This window comes from Diabrotica undecimpunctata, chromosome 3 (assembly GCF_040954645.1).
Source record: "Diabrotica undecimpunctata isolate CICGRU chromosome 3, icDiaUnde3, whole genome shotgun sequence".
In the NCBI taxonomy this organism is placed as follows: domain Eukaryota; kingdom Metazoa; phylum Arthropoda; class Insecta; order Coleoptera; family Chrysomelidae; genus Diabrotica; species Diabrotica undecimpunctata.
Window position 1 is genome coordinate 146,307,888 of NC_092805.1, and position 15,681 is coordinate 146,323,568.

General features: G+C 30.9%; 1 protein-coding gene across 1 annotated transcript; it reads right to left on the reverse strand.

Moving 5' to 3' along the window:
• Window positions 1-309: 309 nt before the first annotated feature.
• Baldspot (elongation of very long chain fatty acids protein baldspot) lies at window positions 310-7,480 on the reverse strand. The gene has a single exon (XM_072527080.1). It carries the CDS (start codon window positions 7,085-7,087, stop codon window positions 6,221-6,223), a length of 867 nt encoding a protein of 288 aa, XP_072383181.1. The 5' UTR covers window positions 7,088-7,480; the 3' UTR covers window positions 310-6,220.
• Window positions 7,481-15,681: the final 8,201 nt, after the last annotated feature.

Below are 15,681 nucleotides of genomic sequence, written 5' to 3' on the forward strand. Positions count from 1 at the left end.
GAGATATTTCAATTTTCTTGTTTTGTTTGTATTTAAAATTTCCATTTGTTTATTCATGGTGGTTCATTCATTTAAAAGCGGTTGACCGATGCACATTTTCGGGTAGCATAAGAAAAATTCAAATTGAAAATAAAAATCGACCTGTCTGAAGGAACTTTTTCACAAATACCTAGTCTGTGCGTCTGTTATTGAGAATATTTCATATTTTTGCCACTCTCTGCATACAGAAAGTCTCAGTTTATTAAAATATCATACAGTATATAATTTTTAGGCGAATAGGAGGAAATGTTTGAATAAAAAAGTCAGAAGAAAAATAAACAACAATTTATTAGGTACTATTCACAACCGCTTAAGCAACGAGACTGGTTGCATTTCTTGGAAAACAATTTTAAGCAACATGTATCACTTAATTTACTGTAAATCTATAATAAATAAGTACCCACTATGCTAAAACTACAAAAATAAATATTAAATGATAGAAGTATAAATCGAAGGCTAACTGTAACAGTACAGTACAACTTTCATCAAGTTAATATCAAAAATTACACATTTCTAACATCGGTACACTCATGTGTAATTTATTTAATAAATTTATACAGCTTTGATATTGAATTGATGAAATAAAATAAAGGTGCAACGCCTTTTGTAGTTAAATCGAAGTAATCAAATAGGTCTTTTAAATTTTTAGTAATGAATTCTTCTAAATGTGTAAAGAAAATGTGTAAATATCACACAGCTACGTTCTTTTCTAAAATTCTAAAACAACTTTAACAAGGTTTATGTGATACTTACAATTACCAAGAACAATGTACTTATTATTTTTGTAAAAGCTTTTGTATGTATATATGTATCTGACCTTGCAAAAAACACTGTTTTTCACAAAAATAACAAAAAATTACAAATTATATAACACTTAAAAATTGGAACTATTTTATATTTCAGCCTTTAAGATTTCAACTTAATTTAGGGGTTATTCGAGCAATATAATATAAATTCTTCATTTATATATAATATAAATTATTTTCCCATTTGAGAATCTATTCCTGGCAAGTGGAATCAACTCATTTGACTTTAAATGAATTTTTATTGATAAATAATCAAAGTTTTTTGGAAGGTTTTGTTGAAGATATGTAATTTTGGACCAGTTTCCCCTAAAATGTCTAAACACATCCAATAAAAAAAAAAGTACCATAGAAATAATTATTAAATACTATTCTGACACAATATTGAAGTTATTAACATAATCATATATTACTAAGATTATAGACTTTGTTTCAATAAGCAATGCAAGCATGTAAACAAATATAGAAATGCTTAAAACATTTCTGATAATTCTGAGTCAATGTTCAAGTACTATTAACTTTAACATTTATAAATAACCAAAAAAAGAGCAACTATTACAATTAAAAAAATTAAAATAATAGCCAATAATGTACAGCAATGTGCTACTTGTCATACTTCTATTACCTGCATAGCTTATTGGAATAAAACATAGTATGCATATACAATAGTTCCAAAATTCCTAAGCGCATATGTTTCTTGTATAATTTTTTCAAAGACATGCAACAAATTTGAAAAATAAATATTAAAATAAACAGCATTTAACCTAATGACTAGGATCTTTTATTTACTTCATACATTCCTATCTGAAGACCATTTTTTTTTATCACAAAACAGTTTAAGTTTTTTCTGTTATGTACAAATAGTTGTGACTTAAAGTAATTTTATGGTTTAAATTAACCATGAATGTTTTAAAAATATGATAAGATAGCAAATAAAATATTTATTTCCAAAAAAATTAGTAGCTACTTATATAAAAATAACAATGTAAGTTCCCGATATTGTAACCATGGTGAGTTAGTAAAGTGATAAACCTATATTGCTTATCAATGTTTATATTTCATATTTTTTATATATCCAATATCAAAATATTCCATATGTATCATAATATGTTATTTCTGTTTATTAATATGCTATAATAAAAGTAATGAACCAAAACATTCATATCTATTAACCAAAAATGAGTAATTCGCTTAATATCCAGTATCTTAGCATTACTTGCCACTCCTTTTGTTATATTAAAAACTGGATGTCTATTATAATGATAAAAATGTAATAGTTTCCTTGTTTAATCCAGATTCTTTAACTTTTTCGTTTAAAGTGGCATAGTAAAATGTGAAAAAGTATTTGTTTTTAAACTATTTATTTAATTTGTCAACCAATAATATTGAAAAAAGATCAACCATTCAAAAAAGTGCAACAGTAGTTATATTATAAAGTATTTCAGTATAAAAAGACCCACTGACTAACAATACCTATCCATATCATTAATTTAACTCAGCCATAAGCTATCAAACAAGTACGACAGTAAAGAAGAATATTAACCATTCCCGAAATAGTAAATAATAGAGTCATTTTAATATAATATAGTCTAAGTAGTTATAAAATATCTCAAACTGTTTTGTAAGTTCTTTTGAGTTATTTCACAAAGATTCATTCACTTAAAGCAAGTATCAAGATCAACTCAAATTTGAATATCCCATTATTTAAATTCTTATTCAAGGAATGAAGATTTATTTCGAAAATCACTTTGGACCTTCTGCAAATATTAAATTATTTGAATGTGCCCATTCATCAGTAACTTTAGTTTCTGTAACTGAATCATTTTCAGTAGAGATGTTTTTCTGTTTCACCAGAAATCAGAAAGTATGAGAGTAGAGAAACATATTTTTAAATTTCTTGTGAAACTTGGATCACTGCTACTAAACTATAATTAACAGCATAGTCAACATTTTACATTAAAAACTGATAACAATATTGAAAAATCAGTAATCTGATATGATATAACCATCCCACTTGATGGCAATGATTGAGGAAACTATGAATTACGTGTATAATCATTTATGTTAAAAATTTAAACATGCAAAAAGTGTGTACAAATTCCAAATTATGTGTGAAGAGGTTTCGTACCCACTACAACATTCAAATTTTGGACCATCTGAATAATTTGCTGGACCTTGTGCTTCTATCTATTTTCTATAAAGTCAAATGTGGATTAAAATGAATAAGATTTCAGTCTATTGAATGTGTGAAAGAGAAAACCAAATTCCTTCTGAAGGAGCATCCAGAATAAGACTTCCAGAACCAGAAAGGTTTCAAACAATGGAGTATATTGAAGGTGATAGTAAATAAATTTGTATGAAATCAAAATGAAATGTTTTTCAATGGCAGTCCTTTTATTTAATAGCACACTCCATAATGAATCAAACACTTCTGTCTGTACTTCTCTCCTTGTGTTCTTCTTAATACTTGCTTATAGGATTAGTAAACCTTGCCAACTGTGGAACAACTCAAACAATGCAAACTTTGAACAACTAAATATGTATTTTACGCTGGTTGTTAAAAGTATCATGTAAATGGATTTAAATGCGCAGACTTTTCAAAAGATAAAAAACACACTTTTTTGTCAAAAGAAAACTGTCTTGCAGTTTACTGTATGTTGAATGCAACTTGTATTTACAAACCAAAACATTCTCTGTCACTCTTTTTTTTTCAATAAATGTCATATAAAAGTAAACAAAATATCTAGATATTGTGCTTAAATATCCCATCCTAATGTGGTGCTGACTTTATAATCATAAACTATATGAAGCAACAATTTGAGCTTCCACAATATACTAAATTTACTAGAATACTTGTTTTCAGATTTTGAATCATTAAAAATCTATTACCCCACATTATCTACTTCACCATCAAACTAAGATTTAGAAATAATTTTGTAAATTATATGTCCGTATATCTGTCTTAAAGGAAACTGTCATAACTTAATTGGGACCAAACAAGTTGAAGGTCAATAATATACACCAAGTTCTGGTACTGGTAACTGAAAAACATTTTAAAAATTTGGAATATAAAAGTTTTTTTATATATTAGAGACTTTGGCACATTTTCTTAGTGGCAGTGGCTATTTGTTTTACGCAGATTTTTGGCAACATAATTTATTATAGTTTTAATCAGCAGTCTATGTAGTTTGAACTATAGATTTATAGCAGACTCAGCTAATTCTGTAGCCTGCTATAGTCTTGTAACTTTTAACTGTAAAAGTATTTGTGTATAACAAAATTCTAGTATTCCTATACTACTATAAACAGTACTATGAGACTGCCATAAATGTACAAAATAGCCTCTTGAATTCTCTCTTTCCTTATAGTGCCTTTTTTACAATTGCGATACGTGGCAGATTATTGACTTTTCTTATAAATGTTGCCTTTAATATTTCTCCACTGTTATCAATGGAAAGCCTGCAGTGCTTTCTAGTTAGTATGATTATAAGAAGAATCCCATTATTCTTTTGTATTATTTTCTACTTGTATTCAATTATAATTTTTAATCTATAAACAATATAGAACAGCAAATAACTTGATTGAACTCTTCGTCGAGGGTCATTGTTATTTGTGAATTATCTCCTTGTTTTTAATAGGTTGTATTGAATGGAATTCCTGGTGTTAGTCAGTTCCAGTAGCATCTAAAGTTGTTCCTAACAATACTCCTCTTATATTATCACACACCTATTTACGATCTTGAGCAAGGTCTTATTTTATAATAAAAAGGAGCAAAGGTAGTTCTGGAAATTTCAAAGTATATTAAATATACAGAGATACTCAGAGATAATCAAATGATGATATGGTGTCAGAATGTAGTTGAGTAATAGAACACAAATAAATAAAAATACCAAATACCATTGCAATGCTTAAATTTGAGTGAACAAAAGCTCTAATAATAAAAATAAATATCTATACCATGTCCTATATCTTTACAAACTAATATACACTGGACAAGTTTATACTGTTGATCAGATTTTTATTATTTTTTTAAAAGCACCAATCTGTTAGTTGAGATTCAATATGCACATTACCTCATTATTATTTCTCGCCCTGACCATTTGAAAATGTTTATCAAACATAGATCAGTTTCACTTGGTAACTATAACAATTTTAACTATTAAATAGCTTTAAAGTCTACTTCATGTGTTGAGTCAAACAACTACTGCAAAATCAAGGATATGTCATGTTCTGTTCTTATTATAATTGAGAATCCTTTATACCACATACATACCACAAACTACAAAGCCACCAAGAAGTAATAAATATTGAGAAAACATAAGGATGATATATAGAATATTATAAATATGTAGAATTATAAATATTTGTTATTCGCAGAGTACAATACAAGTACATCAAGAAATATAGCCACAAAAGTTATCATTTTTTAAACCTCGAGAAGAAATAAATTTCACAAAGAAGCTTCTGCCACCAATAAACTTGGAAATAAGTTATCACAGAATTCTGTTATTGGTAATATTTTACTAAAAACAGTAAAGAACATGGAATCATAAAATAAACAATAAACAAACTTGGTCTTCTATAAACTAATGAGAATTTGATAAACTAAACACAGAAATAAAAAAAGGTGATAAGCAATACAACTGCAAAGGACAAAAAAAAGCAAAATAATAGCTAGTAAAAAGGAGCAGAAAATTAGCTACAAAAGTCTTTAAAACTCTGAATTATAATATAAAAATACACAGAGTAAATTTTATGGAATCCTAAAAAATATCTTTAGTGATAGCTTTATTTTAAATGAAAGTTTAAAATAAAATAAATAAAATGGACAAATAGTGGAAACACAAAGTGTACAACCAGAAAAAAAACCAGCTTCACTGAAACCACACTTTTACAACTCAAGGAATTATAAAAAAAAACTAGTAGGTTTGCCTGCAAACCATCCTCTTTCTTACTAAAATGTTCTAATCAAATTTTTTAAAATTATCTAAAATATGATTCAGCTTGACTAAACAAATACATTTGATAAAAAAATTGCAACACAATTATGTATTGACAAAATATTAAATGTTAAAATTTAAATGTCAGTCATGTTTTATTTTAAAAAAGATGGTAGAAAACAAGATGAAAAAATATTTTAAAAATATACTTTTTTTTGTTAAAACAGATATTTGAGTAAAGATAAAAACAAAATATGGGTTTGCTAAAAGGTAGAGACTATATTTGAAAATATGTATGACATATCCTGTATTCATTTAGCTTAAATTAAGCATACTATGGAGTCAACATTTTCAATGCTCTAAAAAAAGAAATCGATGTAAAATAGCACTACAATAGAATGTTTGCAATTTTTGGAATGTATCATTAATTTAAATATCCTACTGCACCTTAGATTTTAATAATGGATACTCTGCAGTAACTGGAGCATTCCTAGCTTTGCCCCATTTCTTCTCTCCTGACATGTATGCCTTATAGAAGAATCTTCCAAACAACACAAAGTAACTGAAGTACATGGTAATTGACAATTTGATATTAAATGGTGTAATATGGCATTCTGCTTGCTGTTGGAGTAACTGTCTAGCCCATAAATTAACAGCACAACCTATCAACATCTGAAGTAACTGGAGTGAGGTAATAAGCATGGCAATTTGCTTTGGTGGGTTGTATCTCATTGCCTTTAAGGCATAGTAAGAGTACATCACAGAATGGACACAATAATTCATAACAATAAACCATCTAGCACTAGCTGTATACTCAGTGAAACTGAACCAAGAGTATAAAAGCACAGTGATATGGTGATACCAATGAAGGAAGATCAAGGGCTGTTTACGAAGCACTATAAATATAGTATCACCCAATTCTGGCAGTTTACTAAGTACAAACATGAAAGTCCAGAAACCTGACACTCTATCATTTTCAATGAAGGAAGGAATGCATACAGAATGGTACAAACCGTGATGAGTCAATGTGTAGAAAAACTCTGGTAAAGTTCTAAAGGCACCCATTATACTAAATGTGGCTAATAGAGTATTCCATATAATCAAAAGACCTCTTAATTCAAATCTAGGCCGGTTCTGCATGAAATATTGTCCTCCAAAAATGAGCACCATGTAAACGCCCACATAATAGAAGCCTGAGGTCCAATTGTCTTGCATCCACGTGCGGCTCTTTTGATGAATGAAATCAGACTCGAAATTAAACATATATGAATAGTTTGGCATTGTAACTTGTGTGTATTCCTTCATGATGTTTGTTGATGATTGACACTCTCACTATCTGGTAATGACCGGTACCGGCACACTTTTTAAAACGGATTAGAAATTTACTTAAATTTTTCACAAACACTTATTACCACCTACCTATTTCATTTGACTACTTGCGCTGTTAACTGGAACCTCATCAGCGCACCACTGTTAGCAAGCGATTTTACTCATGTAAGTACGCCCAAAGTGGTCCACACGCTAAATAAATAGTACGTTATTTTTCGACGTAGACTTGCGCCTGCGTTTAACAATTAGCCCGCGGTAAATTAAAATTAAAATATATTTAGTGATATGAGCGTATAATTACACTGATAATTTTGCTTATTATGGTGTTTTACTTACAATTTCACTGTCAAATAAAGAAGTTTCCTCTGAATTTAGTTTTATTTAATGCCCTAATGTCATTTTCTTCTTCTGTTTGAAATATTCTCTATGCTTAAAAAATACTCTTTTATAAATCCTTTATATTGTTTAATGTTTTTTTTTTTTTGGGAAAAACATATATCTCTAATTAATTCACAATTCTTGTTATCTTCGAAAATAATTCTTGCCTTATCGTATGATAGTTACGGTAAGAAAGCCAAAATTATGTAATATTATTATGGAATTGAATTATGTTGACGTAATGGTTGCCTATATGCAGCTACTACAGAGAGACAGTGAAACTTTCTTGTAATAGAGGTATGCATTTCCCCTTTTAATTCGCATACTAATATGATCTCATTTAATGTTATTACACTCAATTATGAAGAACTTATGAGATTGTTAATTATTCTCTTCCAAATTATGTGAAACAAATTTAGTCTTAAAACACATTCATAATATATGAGCTGGTTTAAAATGAAAAAAGATACTACTCGAAACTTCATGAAAAAAACAAGAATGTATTATATAATAGATACTTTAACCTTCACCTGAAAAGAAATGATCAAACCGGAAAGTGGATCGTCGATTGCTGAAATATTTCAACAACTTGATGAGAAACTGGACTTAAAATAAATAAATGGTTCATTGGTAAATCTAGAATACCTACCTACAATAACAGAAAAATTAGGAAAACAGTAATTCTAAACAGTAGTGATGTATTAACGATCTTAAAAACAATATGTAAGGAAATATATAATAAGTATATAATATATAATTAACGAATATCGACCGTTATATTATAAGAAATATAAAATTACAAAATTAAACTAATATGAACATATTATTGGGTCAGAAGACAGTTAGAAAAATATTTGAAAATTTACATATAGGTATATATATATATATATATATATATATATATATATATATATATATATATATATATATATATATATATATATATATATATATATATATATATATACATACAAAATACCCTTATTTTTTTCTTCTACTCCTTAGAAGATAGGAAAGGATATCAGAGAAATCCTTAAAATAATAATAAATAATTAGAAAACACAGTGAAACCGCATACGATACCACAATTAAGTATTCTTAAGACGTCAGTGAACGGCTAGATATCTTTGATTGTACTAAGATAGTAGAAATTTAATATATTACAACCAACAGACTATAACTTATGTTCTATTGAACTTATAGGTTCAATGTAGTAGATATTTAGTCCTTTCTATTATTTTGTTAGTGTCAGAGTTGATGTATCCGCCTTTTTGGTGTGAATGACGTTTTTTTGTTTTTCACTACAAAAACCAAAAAGTACCTATTACCTAAGTCGCCGCTTTCAAGAACCTGAAAAATCATGAAGTCGTAGTCTCTAGCTAAGTAGCTTTTTTTCCGTCTTTATAGAGGGGGGTCAGGAATCTTCAAAAGACATCTCAGTCCAGGACGCCGCCTGACTGGCCTTAGTGCAGGATTTGTTCTTCGTACTCCTGGCGATAGTTCCCGAGGTATTTTAAAATGCCCTCTGGTCGCCGAGTCTACGCCAAACGACTACCTGCTAAACCAGACCCTCCTCTTCCTCTGTCATTCAGCGATCCGGAAGTGGGAATGGCCGCTGTAAGGCCGGCATCTCTTCCAATCCGAAGCACTTCATTCATTCATTCTCCATTCATCATTCATCCAATGCTCCAGACGGGCATTTCCTCCTTTCCCATAGTCTGACTCACGCATTCTAACTCATACAGTCTGACCAACTTTTCTAGCTTCAACTTTCAGCATCTTTCCCTCTTACCTAGTTGTGTACGCTAGTCCAACCTGATGTATTTTCAATCATTCTCTCAATCATTTCTCTCACTGTAACGAAATTCACACCTGCCTCTCTCTCTCCATTTTGTTCCTTTCCACTATTCATCTGTTGCAATCTAAGATCGTATGTATCCACAATATAGGCATTCATCTGTGTCAGCCGTTCCGAACCTAGAGAGATAGGCCTTAAAACACCCGTGTCCTGTGAGCACCTGCGTCAGGAAATAATCCAGTCACCTGTGGTCACCGTCCACCCAACTCTAATGTTCGTAATCAGCATTATCGTCCACTGTGCCACATCCTCCGTGTTCTTCCATTCTTCTTGCCATCTTTCAATTGACCTTTCCCTTTTCTGTCTTCTCTCGGCCATAGTAAGGTTTGGGTGCCTTCTTTCATAGAGCTCTTTTCTTTCCACCTCCAAAACACGCAATGGAACACATCCAGTGATGGTTCACAAGGCTGCCGCAGACACAGTCCTGTAAGCTCATGCCACTCGCCACACAGCTCAAGTATATATGCAAAGTAGCTGCCTACATTTAAAATTGGGTATGACACATTAAGAAGAATAAGTCATTGTTTTGGTACTTGCTTGTTGATTGTACAGACCACGATTTGGATGCAATGAGATGAAATTTTGGATCTGTTTAATAGTCAAATGACATATAAAATCACTGCCGTTGATAAATTTGTGTTAAATGGATTTAACGACCGTAAATACGAAGATCATAAAGGCAGGAAGTATGTCAGAGATACTTTTCGGATCAGTATAGGCAACTTCAATACGATGATCGCGAAAGACCACCATCAAGGAAATTGGAAAGCTAAAGAAATATTGCAAGAAAAATATGGTGAAAATTTAAACATTTCTATTTCTCTAGAAAAATATGCCTCTGTATTTCAGGCTGAGATTTTTGCAGTCTTTTACTCTTTAAGATAAATCATGAGGACTTCCAAGTTCCAAACTGAAGTGGATCAATATATGAATAGAAAGCCAAGCAGCCAGGAGGGCTCTTATAAACCCTAATCCCTAGTGTGAGAATGCCGAGAGGAACTCGAGAGACTGGCAGAGCATATCAGTGTCACCTTAGTGTGGATTTCATGTCACCGGAGAAGCCACGGTAATAAAAGAACTGATAAAATTGCCAGAAGAGCATCACCTACAAAATACTTGGATCTAAAGCCAGCGTAGGAGTGCCAAAAGAGTCATCCGCGGGTAAAAAAGAGATAAAGCCTCTAAGGACAGGTTCATATGAAAAGCGCTAAACGCGCCTTTTGATATCGTACATTTTAATTTAGGCTGTACACATGCTTTTGATGTATTTAGGGTTCGCTCAATTCATCCATAAATGGTCCGAACTGGAAACGGAGACTTAATATAAAATTTTATTGATGAAATTAAAAATCCTGGATATAACAAAAAGCGTTTATTCATCTTGAGAAGAACTCATCCTCATATTCTGTGAAGGGGATGATAATGAACGAAAGAAGAAATTATTATGTTCTGATTGTAACACAATCCTGAAATATGTATCATAAATAAACGGAACATATACAATAGGCCAACTGGCTACAGCACAACCGGTTTACAACACACGGCTTTCAAAAAAAAAAGAGTAAAAAAAAATAAAAGATGTGAGAAACTGTATATATTTAAAGAGTACTAAGAAAGTAGATCTGACCAGCTCTTCAACATTATAAAATCACCTAAACGAAAGCGAAGATAGATGTAGCCAAAGCTAAAGTAGAAGCGTATAAAAATCTCTACGATGAACTTAATAAGGTCCATTCGCTTAGCTCGGGCATATTTTGACAGATTCATAGTCGGAAACTTACAACACAAAAATTCCTACTTCTCAGTATTAATAGTTCAAATATACTACTATTGCAGACTTCTTCCTTTGAAAAAAAGAAGAATTATTCTAAATCTTGGAAGTGTATACTAAATCCATAAAATTTTCCCTGTATATTTAAAATATAATATTTGAGGTATTACAATTTAACATATTGTAGTAAATATTTGTATTATTCGCGTTGTTTATTTTATTTATTATAGTTTTATTTTTTTTACTTCTTTGTTAGTTCTATTTTGAATTTTATCATTATGGATAGTCAAAGTTTTCCATTTGTTCCATCGGCCAATGCGTTGGTAAGTTTTTCTTAAATAAATATGATAAAATGTTCTTTAAAAGTTAATATTTTAGATGAGTAAGATTGCTCTTAAATTACAAGGTAATGAAACTGCACAAAGGATTATTCAAAATGTCCAACATGTTTCTTTAAATTATTTGCTAAATGAAAACCCTGTTTAGATAAGTTGATCATTAAAATGTATTTGTCGAATTATACAAATGTTAACATCCAAATGTCTGAAAATCTTAGGAAAAAGTGTGCAGAAATATAAAGATGGACCTAATACAACCCTCACATTCAAGAAGAAAAGTCCCAATGGAAATTAACGACTGACAACTGATAGCGTCAAAAATCAAATTCGCTTAGAAATTTATCCCATGTATGAAGAAAGTAAATTTCTATTAAGTATATATAAAAAATATATTTTATAAAAAAGTTGGGCTAATATAGATTATATCGTAGAGTTGCGCCAAATGTAGGCATCCAACTTAAAATTTTTGGTAACATTTAGCTTGGGTTTCTTAAGAATAGTTTCAATAAACGAATTAAGTTTAATCAAGTTTAATCCAGAATTTAAAGTTTATCCAGTTAGTCGGTAATTAATAAAGTTCTATTTTATTTACGTTTGTTTGCTATTAATATTGGCTATGAGCACTTGTGCTTGGTTGTATAGTAATTTCCAGCCACTTCTAGTCTGTCAAAAAGTAACTAACTTTGCAAAAAAATAATTACCAAATTCACTAGACAGTTAGGACTGGGAATAGCGAACCGACTGTAGTAGAAAGGGTGAGGATACTTGAATCAAAAATAAAATCTGAAATCAAGATAATTACATGAAGGGGATATGACAAAAGATCGAATACTACATACAAAAACACGAATGAAGACACCCATTCACAAAAATCACAAAGAGCAAGAGCAGATACTAAAAGAGAAGGCAAAGATCTTCAAAGATGAAAAGAATCTCGGTATTCTCGGCCTCTTTTCAACGACCAGCCAGAACATCAAACCCTAGATATTTACAATAGTACTTAAAATGTTAGGTACTCACTGAAGTTAAAGCAGATCTACGAAAACTAAAACGTAAAAGATCTTAATAAGATAAGAGATCTGAATAGGATTGAAGGTAAAGTAGCTCACACACATATGATAGACCTTCTTCACATCTTCTGTAATAACGCCTTGAAATCAGGAGTTTGAAGCAGTGTTAGCAACCTTGGAGAGTGGGATTATTGTGTTAGGGCCGTAAAATTATACTGAATTTGAAAAAATATAGTAGATGAGAAAAAATTTGAGTTTTTACCAGTTACTCCAGTCGTCAGAGACGAAAATGGCACTGAACCTCTAAAAATCATACGAACAAGCTGAATTTTACCGAGATTATTAATTTTGAGACCCCAAAAATAAACAAAAAAGCTTACTACTTTTACCCCCGGGCTTCCCCTAAAACCTCCCTCGCAGGGGGGCAAAAACGCACAATAATCGATTTACCCAGAATCTGTACATCGTAGAAAAAAATGTTTCAAATAAAAAATGTAGCTGAGATATTTCTAAATAACAATATTTATAAGCATTTTTTTTGTGTAGAATGAACCGTTCTCTTAGAAACAACGCTTGAAGCGACCATTGATTTTGCATGTCAGTTCCGCGCGCGAAATCAATGTTCAATAAAATTTCTATCAGCTCGACGTAAAAACTCGATATTTTATGATTCAAGTGACTTATCGACAAAAATCAAGATTCGTTTTAAAGGTAAAAAGTTCAGCTTTCGTATGAAGTTTTTTTATTTTGCCACAAATAAACTCAGACTTTATACAGGTGTTAAATAAATAAACGTGGCGCGATTTTTGCCATGTTTTATGATTCTCAAGAGATTAAAACAATCCCTTTTATTGACTGGCCACTATGATGTTTCGATTAGTAGAGCCTTACCTTTAAAACCCATAGCCTGAAATTTTAGTTTTAAGTTTTGGCAACAAATGTGAGGCATTTGAGATATGCTTAAAAAACACTGGATTTAAACTTTCACATAATAAACATTCTAACACATTAAAAACGTTTTTTTAATTACACTAGTACGTTTTTGAAAAAAGCAAAACTTCTACAATGAACTACACCCAAAACCGTCCTATTAAATGCATTTCCCGTGACGTGTGATAGTTTGTAATGTAAAACATTAAATTCTGCGTTTTTTATTCATATTTCAAATGCCTCATATTTGTTAACACAACTCAAAATTGAAGTTTTATGTCATAGATTTTAAAGATTGATCTCTAAGAATAAAAATTTTTCTACAACTGGTCAATGAAAGTTATGAATTTTATTGATCTCACGAGAATCGTAAAAAATGGGCAAAAATCACGCCACGTTAATTTATTTAACACCTTTCTAAAAACTGAATTTATTGCCGGCAAAATAAAAAAACTTCTAAAATGCATCTTGATTTTTTTCGATAGAACATTTGAATCAGAAGATATCGAATTTTTACCGTCAAGCTGATACAAATTTTATTGAACATTGATTTCGCGCGCGGAACTAACACGAAAAATCGACGGCCATTCAAGCGTTGTTTCTAAGAGAACGGTTCATTCTACACAAAAAATGCTTATAAACATTTAGAATTATAGCAGCTACATTTTTTATTTGAAACATTTTTTTCTACGGTATACAGATTCTTGGTAAATCGAGTTTTTTGCGTTTTTACTCCCCAGAAAGAGGGGTGCAGGGGGAAGCCCAGGGGTAAAAGATATTCTATGAGTGTAGTTCATTAAGCTGATGGTTCGGTGGTCACAGCATTTTCGACAAAGCCATTCTTTTGTTATGACGCCTGTATTCTTTCTACTTCTTGTAGTGCCTATCCAATTCGGATGTTGGCCACCATCATGGCAATCTGTATTTTGCAAACTTTTTGTGGTTGTTGTGTTGAACCACGTACGTAGATTTTTCAATCAGGAAATTCTTCGCCTTCGACTGACGACCGACCACAACCAACCGTCCAACGGCGATCAACCAACTTTTGTATTTTTATTTTTAAACTTACATTACTCGTTCGTGTTCCATCGACCGACCATGAAAACCACTTCAAAACGTCAGGAAGCTGTAGCAATATAACTACATTTTTGTAATATTATTTTACCGGGCTTTTTATAGAAAATTGAATTGTGACTAGAATTACCAGCGAGAATTCTACTGATAAATTGTTTATCACTTATTTATTTCAAGACGTCTTCGTAGGCATAGGGGACAGTTTGTGCGTGATATTTTTTTTAAAAAGACACCAATAAGGAGAATTCTTTGTGTTATATCCATTCCACTTTATTAAATTTCAAAATTATTATAGCATAACCAAATTTTATAGGTTAATTACAAATTTTGAAATGTCAATGGTCAATGTCATTGCTTAGAACAGTATAAATGAATGCGAAATGTTCCATATTCATCGACCAACAATCAAAAATTCCAACAAGTCCGAATTTCAAAACTGGACGATCGCGGTCGGTCGCTGTAAGTGATGGACGGTCCACCAGTCTAACATTGCGCGTACATTTTCATAGATTCGTAATGTTGGTCGATCGTGGTCGAGCAGTCTGATTCCTCCCTTTATAGTATATTAGTTAGTATATCTATTTGATCTTCTGCGATTAATTTAATAAGTTCTGCTGGTATCTTGTCACGATCCGCAGCTTTATTAAGGTCCATTCGTTTAGCTCGGGCATATTTTGACAGATTCATACCTGAAAACCTACAACACAAAAATTCCTATCTCACAGTTTTAACAGCTTAAATAAACTTTTATTATAGACTCTTTAATTGAAAAAAGAAGAATTATTACAAATAGTGGAAGTGTCTACTAAACCCATCAAATTTTGAGTAGTAGGTATATATTTAAAAAATATATTTCAGTTATAATTTAACATATTTTAGTAAATCTTTGTATTAATCATGCTGTTTATTTTATTAAATACAGTTCTATTGTTGTTCTGCGGGAGATGAATACCTAGCATAACGAATGAATTGTTGGATATTACTACGATGTTTGCTTTGCTAAATCCTCTTTGCATAGGGAAGTATACTATTTTGTAAGATAATAAAATCAAAGTTTATGTTGATTCCATCTTAGTAAAACGTCAACAACAATTAAGTATGCCTTAAGACCTTTTCTGATCGACTTTGTGGAATTTACTTACTTACTTAATCAGTAGACCCATTTGTACCTTTCGGTGTTGGGCCGTTTAAAATACAATTCATTACATTAC